Here is a 14,484-nt window from a genome sequence, read left to right as displayed (position 1 = left end):
AGGCTGCAAAAGAAATGAGCTTGCAGCAGGTAACGGGTCAAATTTACACTGACAAAAAGATCACAAGCAGCCAACCCTGGCAAGGAGAAAACTGCCCAGGCGAGCTCTCAGCTGATGAAGATCTGACAAATTCAACTCCTGCATTGCCAAAACTGCCAAATTCAAGGCAACAGGGGTGTTTGGGGGCATGCCTGGTGTATAAATACAATGCGTGTTGTTCCAGCCTCTCCCAGCTATCACGTGCTGCCCTCTCATGGGTCCCCAGCTGGGTTGTATGTCCTCAAGCTGCTGTGTTCCTCACTGGAGATAAGGTTGAGCCAAGCTCATAATCAGGGAGTGGATATTTAACACCGTAAAGAATCTGGGCAGATCTCCACGCACTTGGCAGTGATGATGTGCCCAACTCTATGGTTAAACTGCCAGTGAACAGTAGGGCATCCGAGTAAACGAAATTAGCTTATACTCTAGACATAGGGGTGGGATCATGTTCTCTACAAATTGATCAAATATTCAAATTGCATGGCCAGAAGCTGTTTACCTCAGAGCAAAATACCGAGTATGCCATCACACACAGCCCTGGTAATACCAGCAGAGCTGTGGCTGGATTAAAGAAACAAAAACACTATCAGCAGCTGAGATCCTCACACCTACCCTGAGCGTGTGTAAGGACTGGATCCCAGGGTTTCACATATCGAAAATTTTGAGGAAAAAAGAAAATTAGTTTCTGAGTAAGGAACTGGGATTCAGGTTGCAGTTTATTTCAGTTTGAACAAAAGGAAAATTGTATTATAGCAATGAATTCATGTTGTGACACCAAGAGTGTATTTTTGCGGGTGGAGAGGCAGTCAGCCTTAGTAGCTGCACTCACACTACTGGCTCACATTTGTAGACCTGTAGACTTGTAGTCCTACACTTCAGATAAAAGCAGAAGCTCGTTTGCATCCCAGGTCCTGCACCTGCAGCAAAGCTCCACTTCTGCCCTACTGGAAAAGAAATAAACGTTTCCCAAGCTTGCCCTGCCTTTTGCTCTTTTAAGGCATCCATCCTATCCCAAAGCAAAACATTTTGACATTTCCAGGAAACAAAAACCTAGTCCTTTTATCAAAACTCAGAGCACAACAACGATTTTGTTTAGTCTTTAACAACCTAGAAGCTTAAAACCTCCTGCCCCATCACTGTAATCATCTACTTTCACCACAAATTATTGAGCAGCAACAGCAGTGCCAAATCTTCTAATTTATCTGAAATTTCACATTATTTTCAAAAAGAGGGGGGGCAAGGTGAGGGATGAGTGAGGAAACATTTCATAAAGTTTAAATCCTGGATTCAGACAGGGATATGAGGCTCTCCGTACAGACCACAAAAGAAGTTTCCAGCACCTGTGGATGGATGAGGAAACTTTGAAATTATACCTTGAATCCTAAAGGCTCAAAAGTGACAGACTGAATACCATTTATGAATGCCTGGGTTGGCAGTATCCCAGAAGGGCTTTGTTTGTTTTTTAAGCTAAGGCCCTTGAAGCCACGTATGTACTTCATAAATGAATAGAGGGCACAAGCAATTGCTCAGTTTGCTTTGTCTAATTCATCTCATCATGTTCCTATTGGTAGCTGAGCAAAAGCAGAAAAGAAAACTAATTTTCCTAAAATACACATGAGTGCCCAAACAAAAGATAAAAAAAAAAGAATCGTCCTTATTGTGCCTGGTTTTTTGTGGGTTTGGGTACATTTTATTTTAAATGTATATGTACATTTTTGGAGATACACATGTAAAGTTTAGATTCTTCAGACAACACCAAAAGGAGCAGGCAGAAAATAAACTTCTTAATCAAAGAAGAAAGACTGATGACAAATGACTACAAAACAAAAGCTATTCAATACATCCTTAGCAAACTGAACTAGACCTGCTATCAGCTTGCCAAAAGAAGGACCTTAACTACTGGGAGATTGTGTCTGTAATTGCAGAGGACAGGCCATGAGGACCCAGGGACCCTTCCACTCCGAGCTACTGAAAAATTATTCCTTAAGTAATTGACAGTTCCTCTTCCTGCATCTTCCTGACAAATACAGCAACATCCCAAAGACTGCCACGTGCCAGTAACAGCATCCCAGAACACAGGCAAGCTCACTTTTACAGGTGCTTGTCTGAAGTGGAAAAATTAATTTATTTCATCGATATTAAACATAAGATCAGCAGCAGATCAGGTCACCTACTGAGGTCAGCCACCTCGCCTGACCTTGCAGACCTCAAACTCTTTCGTACTCTTCTAAGATTCATAGCAGGCTCCTTACTTTTCCACTTGCTGTTTTGTTCTTCTACGTGAAGAACCCTGACCCTGCTAAGAAACAACATTTACAAAATCCTGCCACTCCCAGGGGTATCACATTGATTTTGCTAAGCAGTATCCAGGTTTTCCAGGTCCACATCTGTAAGTTATGGACTAACCCAATTAATGTTCAAGTTAATAAAAAAGTTCCCATCAATTATAAGGGGAATTTGGTCAGACTGAGGGGCACGCAAGCATATGCCCAAGCTTTGAAATTAATCAAGGTAGGGAGAGGGGAACTTCAAGCAGTAAAATATTGAAATTTTAGAGACAATTGAGTTCTATGTTTAATGCATCATTCAAATTGTAAATTGAAATTCTTTTTATGGCATTAAGATGAATAGCATTTACGTGAGGCAGACTGTCATCACAAGAGATATAATGCATACAGATTTTTCAATGTCATTAGTACAGTTCTCTTTTTGCAAAAATACAGATGTTCATGTAACGCAGTTTCTAAATACAAAACCAACTCAGTCATTAAAAAAAAAAAACCCAAATATTTCAGACACTTGAATTATCTGTTGAAAAACATTTTTTAGCTTCCTCAAATTAGTGTTTACGTTTCTGCTAATCAGTCTGCACCTATCAACGAGACTTCAGTAGCCATCTACTTCCATCGCCAAAGGGCAAATCCTGCTGAATACCACTGACAAAGGCCCTTTTCCCTGATGGAGCCAATGTTAGGAATCAGGCCTACACACCATCCTCAGAATTAAAAGCCTGAAGTGAAAATACTTTCTAAATACATGTAATGGATAAGACAGTATATGCTATGATTTACATAAAGATGTACTGTATATAAATATTTGAATTGCAATCAGCTAGTAGCAAATGTGGAAAAGCATCCCAAGGCAGATGTAACATTTAAATAATTGAAGTGGTAAGTTGATAGCAAGAGCATCCTCTTATATTTTAGAGACAAATTCCAAATTATTATACCAGTGCAGTTCAGTCAAGTTTGTGACTGTGCTTAGAGAGAGACACAGAACAATATTTGGACCTTATTTTACTGTAGCATATACCAAATTCCAGAAGAGCTTCAGTGCTTTACAAGTATCATAGGCATGTCACTAGCCCCTTGATAGCAGGAGTGTAACACTGATGCAAACATGCAAAGTGTGTTTATGTAGGTGGATATAAATATTTACACAGTAAAGGCATATATAGAAACATCCTAGCGCTCTCTAACCCACCAGTACAGTACTGGCATAAACCGTTTGGACAGGAAGAAGAACTAGAGACAGGTAATTTTCTGGCTGTACTTTTGCTTTTTAATTTGTTATATTAGAAAGTTGTGAATGTCCCACTTTTCATTAAGTAGCATAACAGAAAAAATCAAATGAAACCCTTTCCCTTGCACAGTAAGTTTTCTCCTCTGAATTACTTTTTCAGAAATTACCTGCCCAGCATATTAACAATTTTTAGGAAGTCAAATTTTTGCCTACAATAGAAAATAATAAGTGTAGTAAATATATATCTTACAAAAGGCTGACCTTATCAAATAAGCCACCATACAACTGAAAAGTCTGTTACTGCTCATACAAACATACTATAATCAAGGTAACAAAGAGGTGTATTGAACATCACAGCCAGCATTGTGCTTTTAAGTATTCTTAGCACAATTTTTCTTAAAACACTGCTCTTTTCTTCAGTGGTCTATGCTCTCTGTGGCTTTTCTCCTCAGAAGGTTTTTATATGCCCACCTTATTAGTAACTGATCGGTTTCAACATAAATTAGACTAGCAAAGTGAATTCACAGTGGATTAATTTGGTTTTCTCTTACCTGCTACAGAGGCCTTAGACTAGACAAGGTCTTGAGAACAAAAAATACAGTTAAGTTTTGTTTTTTTTTTTTTGGTTTTTTTTTTTGAAGAAAAGTGTTATTGACTTGATATTATTTGAGAGCCTTCATAAGGCTGTCAAAGCCTAATTCTCTTGTGAAAATTTATTTATTATAGAGGGTGGCTCCCTCTATACACAGTCCCTACTGTTGACATGTCATCTGACAGATGTGTAACTAAGAGTCTAACTTCAGTGCTGCTGAAGATGAGGTGTGAAAGGCAGGTGCCTTCAATCCACTCCAACTGGTTTGGGAAGGAGGATGCTGGTTTTTGTTAGCGTAGCCCCTGTAAGAGGAAGTAACAGATTGTGTACGTGCCCAAGTGAGGTAAATTTAAACCATGTTTGATCATCACTTAAGACCAAAGCTTCTAACTGGGTGTTGAAAACAAGGAGGGCTGCGTGTGGAGAGCCTGGGAGCGGGATGTTTTCTCTTCACAGCTACAGAGCCAGAGAGCAGCTGCTTTTTGCATCACTGGCATGCTGTTTTGCCACAGAGTAAAAGCAGCAGTTAAATATAGGAATTCAGCCTGGATGTAGCATCTGCTTGATTAACATACGGTGAAAAGAATAACAGAAGAAAGCATCAGATTTCCACCCCAAACTGGCAGCCAGTAGCTCTCCTGAGCCACAGACACTTTCACAGGCAGCTCAGGTCGCAGGACCCATGCAATAGCCACCAAAGTTCACAGATTGCCCTAGTTGTATCCTAAAGCACTGGAGTTTAATAGCTGGAATTGTAGGGAACGTGTGGAGATTTTCTAGCACAAATGTGTAGAAATACTTTAAGCCAGGGACTCAGTCAATATGCCGTCTTCTTTATTAATTGAGACAACCTGACTACATCGCAGTGGTTATCTGTAGTCCAGGTTTAGACATACCATTTGTCTTAACTGAAAGCTTTACAGTTGAACAATTCCAAGTGCCATTTAAAAAGTCTGCCTCCCAGAAGAAACACTAGATACAATTTCCAAATTATAGGCGATATTCTCCATTATTTCCTGAAAATAAATATAGAATACTAAAGACATTCTACACTAAAATACTTAAACAGGGGTCTGTTTAAGGTGACTAAGCATTTGTTGTCATGCTCCAGCCGCTAGCACAGCAAGTCACACGTTTTAAATGGTTGTCTGGTTGTTTTTTCTAATAAGAAGGGTAGTCTTCCTCCTGCCATTTTCCCCACTTCTTTACGAGCAAATGCCACAGCACAACCTTGAGCTCTCCTTCAGGGGCTTCTCTGTTCCTCTCCCCACCTCCCACAGAAATCCTTACAATTCTCCTCATCTGTGTTTGTCCCAATTCCCTTGGTCCGTGAGACTTCTCCACACTTGTGCTAATCTACCAGCTACTATGCTTCTCAACTGCTCTTTCTGCATTTAAGCTTTTCAAAGGTTATCAAATATCTAGAGCTCCGTGGCCAAAATTCTCCCTAAGCATATCCTTTTTTCTCAGCTGCTATCAAAGGGTGAATCCACGTTCGTAAGTACCTGAGCTGCTCACAAGACTCATCTGTAGAACAGAAAAATTCTTCGCTGTCACATGTCATAATGTTTCATCTCATTAGTGGTATTAGGCAGAAAGGATAGAGTGATGTTGCCCTAACACAGTTGAAGCCTCTACTGATAGAAACCCATCCATCGGTGCAAAACTATGCGTGCTAATTTCAAGTTAATATGGGCCTATTTCAATGCATCTTCAGTCTACCATGTCTTTCATGTTATATCCCAAAACTAAAATAAACCAGTTTCATTAATCAAAGTAAGAAAGCACACACACAGCTTTTTGCACTCACTTAACTATATTTGTCTGAAAATACATTAATTCTGTAAGCTTGACTGGATTTCCCCTTTCATAGCTGTATTGTTTCATTACCCCTTCCTAGAACACGCTGCACTTGCAAACAGTGATGTCAGGCCTTATGGATATAAATGGGAAGTATTGTATAAATAATCACCTAAACTATTTCTTAGTGAGAGGTGGAAATGCTATCAAAACACACAGAAAAGGATATTCAGATGCAGTCGGCAAAGGGAAAAGGATAAAGCAAAAGATTACTCTACAAAACCAGCTAAGAAAATGGGTCACAAGAGCCAGTAAAATCCTTTTCTTCCAGTGTAATCCCTCCCGTAAATATGCCCTATTTACGTGATTCCTCACAGTATGTTTTGCCCTTTCTCCAAGGTTACGGGGACCGAGGGGAATAGGAAATATTGATTAATGGTGTCTCTGAGTTTGAGGAGTTCAGCTGGAATTACAAATTCTTTAAAGGGTGTTATCTTTTCAGAAGAGCAGGTGCAAACAGCACCTCAGTTTTAATTTATTTTCTGTTTTTTCTTGACCACATCTCTTTAATGCAGAAGAGAAAGTTTTATTATTCATTATCTTGTACAGCCTTATAAGCTTCTCTCATGCAATCAGAGAAAGACTCAATCTCACAGCACATTCAGTCATCACCTTGAAGGGAAGGCAAACCCTGAAGACCCTAAACACCTCCCTGAACAACACAACTATAAGCCACACTGCATCACTGAAGCCTGATGTTGTGTTGCTTGCACATAAAGTATTTTCTGAAAGGGGGAACAATAAATTACAGATACCACAGGATACCCCAACCATGCGAAACTTGTATTTATTGTCTGTTCTTCTCTTAGCTTTTAATTGTCTAATTAAGGCCAGATATCCCTCCTAAAATCTCATGTCCATATGATAGACATGCACTGGAGCTCAAGCCACGTAATACCTGTAAAGATGTAGTTTCAGCCAGGAAATACAGATCATAACCCCATGAGACAGGCACTCGACTGGCAGCACAGCTTCCACATTCCCCACTCACCCCTTTTCTGTCCTCTAACAAATCAGTTCTTGCTCAGACACGCGCCTACCCCTCAAAGCTTAAGACACACTCAAACTAAAGATAAAACATTTAACCTGCTGTAGCACTGTCGCTCAAGTGAAAACTTCCAATTCTGCATGTCTAGAGAAAGGTTCCTAAATCTTTATTTAGACATTTGATTTTCAAAAGACACTGCGATCCTACTGAAGTCAGCTTACAGTGCAGGTGCTAAACACCTCTGAAGCCAGGGCATTTTTATTTAGCTGTTGAAACAGCAAGATAGGACACTATTTTTAATTCCCCATATTTTGAGGAATCTGAGCCATCGGTTTATGCCATTTCCTCCTCATCTTTACACAAATTTGTCCCATGTTCTCATTCACGTCAACCCTACAGTATTCTCAGCTCTTGCCCTAACAGCTCCTGAGATAAGAGCGCTCAGGTAATTTCTGTTTTGTTGTTATGACTTTCTTATCTTACAGCCTTACAGGATTATATCCATCTGACTTGAGGCATCTATCCATTTAGCAGTCTGTCGTCCCTTTGTAATGATTGAGCCTCATCTTTGGTGCATGCTCTCTTCCTCTCCGCCTTTCTCCCCTTTTTGATTCCCAGCCTCATTTTATTCCCTGATGTCTCAGCAGCAGAAAACCAGCAGTGGTTCAAAGCAGCAGGGCAATGGACACCCACAGAGACGAAGAGATCCCCACCACCACCACCACTTGCCAAAACAGGCATTATTAGGGCAGAGGAGGGAGCACAATGCTTTTACACTGTCTAGTCACAGAGCCTACAATCAGAAAACGCCAAGATCGGAGAATCTGCCTCTCTACCACTTGAGAAGCAAAAGCAACCTCCCTCCCTCCTCAGCCTGCCAGGGAAACACACAAACTTTACAGGAAAAAACAAAACCTGGGCTATGTGATGACAAAGCTAGTGGATGACCAAAGACACGTGCTACGTGTTTTGTCCCACATGCCAGGTGCCTGTGCCGTCCAGCAACTGGTTGCATATTTAGTCCCATCAAAGCTGTCTCCTGAACCCAGCCACAGCCCTCCTGGCCAGCTGACGGCTGAATTTTTCAGCTGGAATATACTGCTGTTGTATGGAGACACCACGACAGAAGGAACCGTGATCTCTTAGGCAATTAAAGTCCCATAGAGGTCGAGGCAGGCTTTGGATTGGTGGAAGAGCAATGAAGATAAAGAAGGATTCAGGGAAATGTGCTAACAGAAACTCTTTTACAAAATTGATGGGCCATTACCTTTTCTCTCTTCCTTGTTAGTGAGCTGCTCAGAAAGCAAAGGGCATGCACCAGCAGTTGAGAAGGGGAGACAAAACCCAACCTGAGGAATGATTAATGTACAGTCCTGCAGCTCGCAAGTGAAAAGAACAATGCTTTTATAGCTTCAGTAGGCTAATATTTTCCAACATGCTTTTAAAGACCAGGAAAAAACCATGCCATGGGCTGCTTGTTAAGAAGCAAACATAGCACTGACAATTACTCACTGTATACCTGTGATACCACAAATCCTCCACGTGACAATGACCTTACTCATCTTGAAATCAAGCTATTTAAGCAAGTACGAGGATTTTTCTTATTAACAAATAATATTAAATGAATCATCAAGACTCTGGTTTCAGTACAGTAGGAGAGGAAAACTCTACAAACAGTACAGTGGCTTTTACTGTTAAAAAACCCACAGGACATCACCCAAGAAACAGTCTGCTGAAAAGATGGACAGATACATTTATTTTCCTTTAATGCCCATATATACGTATCAAACACAGGTGCTCAGAGTCTACACGTATATACACGTATACACATACATAACCACCAACTTCTCTTGTGGAAACCTGCTTTTGTTCACGATTTTATCAGAGCACTCTGGCCTTTCTTAAGGTCAAACATATTTTACTGTCTGATTAATTGAAATCAAGGGATGCTACCTTTCAAAACACATAATCACCACACAGCCTAAGTCAACAAAACGATGAAGCCTCTGCTTCTCACAGAACTGTCTGAAATAAAGTAACTCTTGAGGTCAAGATAGTAGTGTAACGTATGAGGAGAGTGATTTCAGCCTCTTGGAAGACATTTCTGCCTGAGGTGAGTTAGCAGACACATCCTCAGATTAAACTTTCATCAGTAGATCTCTGTATTTCATCAATCTTTCATTACGGCACAGCTTAGAAAATCATCTGGTCAGGTGTCATTAGAAAACCTTTTCATCTTCCAAAGCAAAATATACCCAAATAAAATACTACAAGCAAAATACAGTTAAAAAGGAGGGCCTGCAGATCATTATGGGGTTCAAATACCTCAAAATAGAGGAAAATATACATTTCTACAATATTGTAAAATTTAAACACTGCCTTTCCCAATAAATCCAATATATTTTATTATCCAGGCTCTTGGACCAGAAGATGTAGCTAATTAACAACATTCAGGTGCAACAACTTCTGGAAGAGCTTCATCCCAGAACTGGGATTTTGTCAACTTCCTGGACAATTAATCCACTAAAGCTGCAATGCGTTCCTCTCACTTTTTCCTGATGATGGCAAACTCATAATCAGGGAAAGCTGCTTTTATAATCAGTGAATGGCTCTGGTGTTTCTCACCTCAGGACCGATATGTAATTTTACCACGATAAGCCCAAGGACTGCATGCTAAGGTACACGTGAAAAGAGATACAGTGCAATTTCCAGCTCAACAATATCATTTTCTCAGCTCAGCTTCTCTTTTTTCTTGTCTTTTGGTACTTCTTCAGCAAATTCTACATTATTTATGCTATCCTTTCAAAGCATGTTTTCCATACTGAACCTCTCTATGCCCTAAACACACTACATCCAACTACTCAGTTGTAAGTGTGTTCTTTCTGCTTGTCTTTTGGATTTTCTACCTGCTATTTAACATCACATACAGTCTGACTTTACTTACAAATAATGTGTACATTGTTTTACTTACAATCTTATTTTTTTAAAGTGGGTCAATAAACAAATTAAATTTCAAAAAGAATGGGCTCCAGTCCTGAAAGCCATACTGGACATAAGATTTCTGTAGAAGCACCTATCAAAGTTCTTATGAAGGTCTAAGAATAGGAAAGCTCTGAAATCAAACTTCTTATGATTAAAAACCCCAGATTCCAATAAAAATGGCTAAGAACATTACTGTGCCAGCAAATGAAATAGTAAGGCTGTTTTTGATGGTGTGTTTATATATTAAACCTTCAAGAAATTATTTCTTGCTGTTGTTTACAGCAACCAATCAAGAAAAGTCATGTTCTCTGGAAACAAGAAATGTTCCGTTTCAACACAGAAAGGCCAATTCCCTCTTCTGATAGTAGAAACATGAGAAGAAGATTAGTTTATTTGCTCTACTAGGTTCTCTGTATTGTCAATGTTACAAATAAAATCTCTTTTTAGGCAAAGAGTACAGGAAGCTTCTACCTTTCATGACCAAGAGGGAGATCACTGGGTTTGTTTTGTTTTTAAACTTTGATGTGTACTTCACCCACATACTCCATAAGTGCAATTTTTTTCTTAACAGAGACATGAGTTTCTGCAGAAGTCTCACCAGAACTGGAATTCATCTTTGGTCCTCAGATACAGCACGAAACCGGGCAGGACTGGGATCAGAGATGGTATTTCCTGTGCCCTGTACTTAGCTCTTGGTAACTGTCCTGGGATACCATGGCAGGTCAGAACAGAACGACCTGCACGTACACAACCTTTCCCACCAAATCCTGTCCTACTGATGGGGCTTTTACTTATCTAGGAGAGTTTCCTATTGCCTTGCATCCCTGGATAGGTTTCACCAAAAGCTTATGACAGTCTTGGTGCCGCATGATTGCAAAAGGAACATTTCTCTGAAATGCTCCCTTTCAATGTCCACATTTCGATGACCAGTTCTGTCTTTAGGAGAAGTTATTTATCCAGTCTGGAGAAATGTGACTCATCTTATTTTATAAACAACATAATGGAATGATTTTATTTTCCAAAGAAATGTAAATATTTGAAAAAAGAACTGTAAATGCTTAAAAAAAAATAATGAAAAGCAAAGCTAGCTTCCTTTACTCTGTAAAGCTGCATCACATTTAGGTGCCCCTTAAGATGCTCTATTTATTTCCTGACCAAAGCAAGCTACTACAAAATCTGACTTGAAGGGAAATGTGCAATGCACTCATTTTCTGAGCCAAAGCACTGTAATGGTTTATTCATAAGAAGTTAAAACCTCTCTACTTCCCACCATTTCAAACTGGATTTGCCCCTTTTAGATCTCTCAAAAATCTGCACCAATGGAAGTGAAAAACAGTAAAAACCCACAATCACCAAATACAACCATCAGTCATTTATAGAAGTAAAAAATTTAGAAAGATGGAATTGGGTCACAGAAACACATATCACATTTCTCTTTGGAAATTTAGCCAGAGATAATCAGGAACGTTTGGGGGGATTAAAGAAGTTTCACAAAATATTTTACAAGGAAAGGTTTTTCGGGTCCAAAATGACATTTCCCATCAAAAGTCAGAGACAAAAAAACCCCATCCTTATTATTCCAAGTATCTCAATAATCAAGCACGGTCACAAAAACCAGCAGTTCACCAGCATGATTCAATCCTTACTGCTCACGTGTCAGGATGGATACTGCCCGAAGATCCTGGAATTAATCAATGTGAATGGAAACGTTTTTGATAGATCAAAATGCTCAACGGGACAGAGAGATAGCTCGCTGTCCTGCTCTAAATAAGTCACCTTCACAATCCTGTTCCCACAGCAATGTTACATGACAAAGGAGGATGCTACCAAAAGAAGTCCAGTCAGGAGGGCAAGCTAAGGAAAGACTGCCTGCAGGGCAGGAAGGCCTTTAGTATGCACTCCTGGTTGCTCCCTACCACAAGGAAGAACTTCAGCTCGCAGGCAGTCAGGTTTCAGGGACAAACCTTAGTTTTCTGCAATACCCATAGGAATTTTCTTGCATCAAGATCTTTTAGTAATTATAATTGCCCTTAATCCAACTTTTTTCTCCATCAAATCAAGTATGTCAAGAAAGTGGAAACAAATGCATACAGTCAGAGTATAAGTAGCGCATTTAACGTGGACCAGCAGGGAGACATGCTTTCACATAGCCAGGAGAAGCATACTACAGGACAGATTTGAAAACATGGTTTTATATAAAAAAGTATTATATACACCTGAAGCAAAATAACGTTGCGTGTGCAGTTTTATGCACCTGGCTGAATTCATCTGAAAGGTTTGCCCAATACAGGTGCAGCAAAACAGCATATAAATGATAAACTATGAAAAGCAGAGATTTTAAAAAGTAACACCAGCAAGAAAAAGAAGAATTTACCCATCCTCTCATAGCCCCTGGGACACAATTACTCAATCAAATGAATAGGTTTGATAACTAACTTGCTCCAGGTGTATGCGTACTCTGTATCAGCAAGCAGAAATAGCATCAAGTCAAGTGGGATAAGGAGAGCGAAGACTCACCGGCCGTTGTCACGACCCACTCCCCAGACTCTGATGCTCACAATGGGCTGTGAATGAAGAACTGTGCGGTCCATGGGGTCAATCAGGTTCAGCATGTCATTTTCCAGTATTAGGTACATGTCTTTGCCCTGCAACTCCAGACAAAGTACAGTTACACAGTATGTCCCCCTCTCAAACCGACTGGGATCAAGGTGAGATCAATATATGAGAAGTCAAGAACTGTCTTAACAGTAAAAACTTACATCAAAACCTGTACTCTTAAGGCAGAATTTTTTCCTTCAAACAATGTGCTTTGTTGCCATAAACTTTAACCAATGGATCATGGGAACATAAAGTAATTTGTACATGTCAAAGGATTTATACAATGCTCTTTGAAGAAAGATTAATTAAAGGGAAAACCCTAGCATTTAAGACATGAATGTGAATTCTGCTGGTGCCTGCAGAATCCTGGAGCCAGGATTTCTCCCTAAGTCTTCTGGCATGTAAGAATGAGGAGAATGCTTTCTCCCCTTAGAGGAAACAAATTTAGAGGCAATTTTCCTTTTGATGCTAATTCACAAATGCTAAGCTACCTCCTATGTCTAGCATTTGCAAAAGGTCTGCTGCCGCTTCTATCACATCTAGTAGCTCTCTTCTCAGAAGCTGTACATCTACTTTGCAGACCGCGAGATTCCATGGAAATGATCATGGACATATTGCCAGAGGTAAAACAAGCTGATAAGAAGAAGGTGAGAACTATCAGCTAAATATAGAGTAATTTGTTTCCTCTATATTGTGCCAGAATCTTTAAATGAACAGAAAGAATGGAAAGGGTCTGACTTCCTACTGACAAATGTTTCAAAAAATGACCTTTTTCTTCACCTCAGTGACACAGAAACCCGCTTCACGCTTGGTTACAGTAGCTCAAGTCTTAATGACGTCTAATTTTGTGTCTGTCATGTCACCCTGGGAGGGCCTGCTTCCAGGGTTGCCAGGGTAGGCAGCAAGGGCACTGACGCTCACCTCTCCCACCCCCACATCTCCTAACAGGGATTCAGAGGGGAGCTGTGACACAGAGCTGGCAGCGCAAGCACCGAGAGGGGTGTGGGACAAAAGGGGACATAGGCTGGTATATGTGATGCCAACACAAGAACATTTTGACCGATGGAAAAAGTACAGCTGAGACATATAGGCTGCTCCTAGAGAAGCAGAAACAGATGCAGCTGCAATAACCAGGCATGTAAATCGGGTGAATCAGCAGCACTGAACTGCTTGTGGCATGCAGAAAAAGAAACATGGGAAAGAAACCACAGAAGCCAGGATGGCACCAGGCAGACCAAAATAATGAAGGAAACCAAACAGAAAACAGAGTCATCACAAGAAATTTACTTGGAGGTCAGAAGCAGTAAACAGATTGTGTGAAGAATGTTACCGAGTGTCACAAAGATTGCTTTTTGGACCCATTTTCTACTTAAATATTTGTTCCAGAAGGACGTTATTACAAAAAGGTAAAATCTGTGCATCATGCAAAATACACCAGGACTAGGATAATAAAACTGAATCCAAATTAGCTGGAAAAGATTGGAGAATACGCAGATAAGCAACCTAAGTCACAGAAAATTACTCTTAAAATGCTCAAGGGATAGCTTGGCTGCAGCCAAAAGCAATATATTTTGCTAAGTTTTGTTGCCGTCTTATACAAAAGCCATTTTAGAGATGAAAACACTGCAGAGAGCAAGAAGAAATAATTCAGACAGACAGCTTGAACATAGGCCTCAATGTCTCAGACTGCTGAAGAGCTGCAGAGACCTGATGGTCCAAGATGAGGAAGGCTCTTGTGGGAAGAGCCACGCAGGGAGAGTGAATGAAGGAAAGAAAGACTCAGTCTTTCAGGGAAGTGTTATATACTGTGGTATATAGGTCAATGGCAACAACGTATCATGGAAGTGATTTTTGTAATGTTCAGGAATATAATGCATGGCAAAGTAGCAACACAAACAGATGA

General features: G+C 40.1%; 1 protein-coding gene across 17 annotated transcripts in view; it reads right to left on the bottom strand.

The window, feature by feature from the left end:
- APBB2 (amyloid beta precursor protein binding family B member 2) overlaps positions 1 to 14,484 on the bottom strand; it is a 193,218-nt gene that overhangs the window by 31,100 nt on the left and 147,634 nt on the right. For all 17 annotated transcript variants that reach the window (XM_075752251.1, XM_075752252.1, XM_075752257.1 and 14 more), the window contains one exon: positions 12,501 to 12,628. In XM_075752251.1, coding sequence (XP_075608366.1) covers positions 12,501 to 12,628 — 128 coding nt within the window. The remainder of the gene's footprint in view (positions 1 to 12,500; positions 12,629 to 14,484) is intronic.

The sequence above is a fragment of the Balearica regulorum genome, chromosome 4 (assembly GCF_011004875.1).
Source record: "Balearica regulorum gibbericeps isolate bBalReg1 chromosome 4, bBalReg1.pri, whole genome shotgun sequence".
Taxonomy (NCBI): Eukaryota; Metazoa; Chordata; class Aves; order Gruiformes; family Gruidae; genus Balearica; species Balearica regulorum.
Note: the sequence above shows the minus strand (reverse complement) of the source record. Positions and strands in the feature narration are given on the sequence as shown.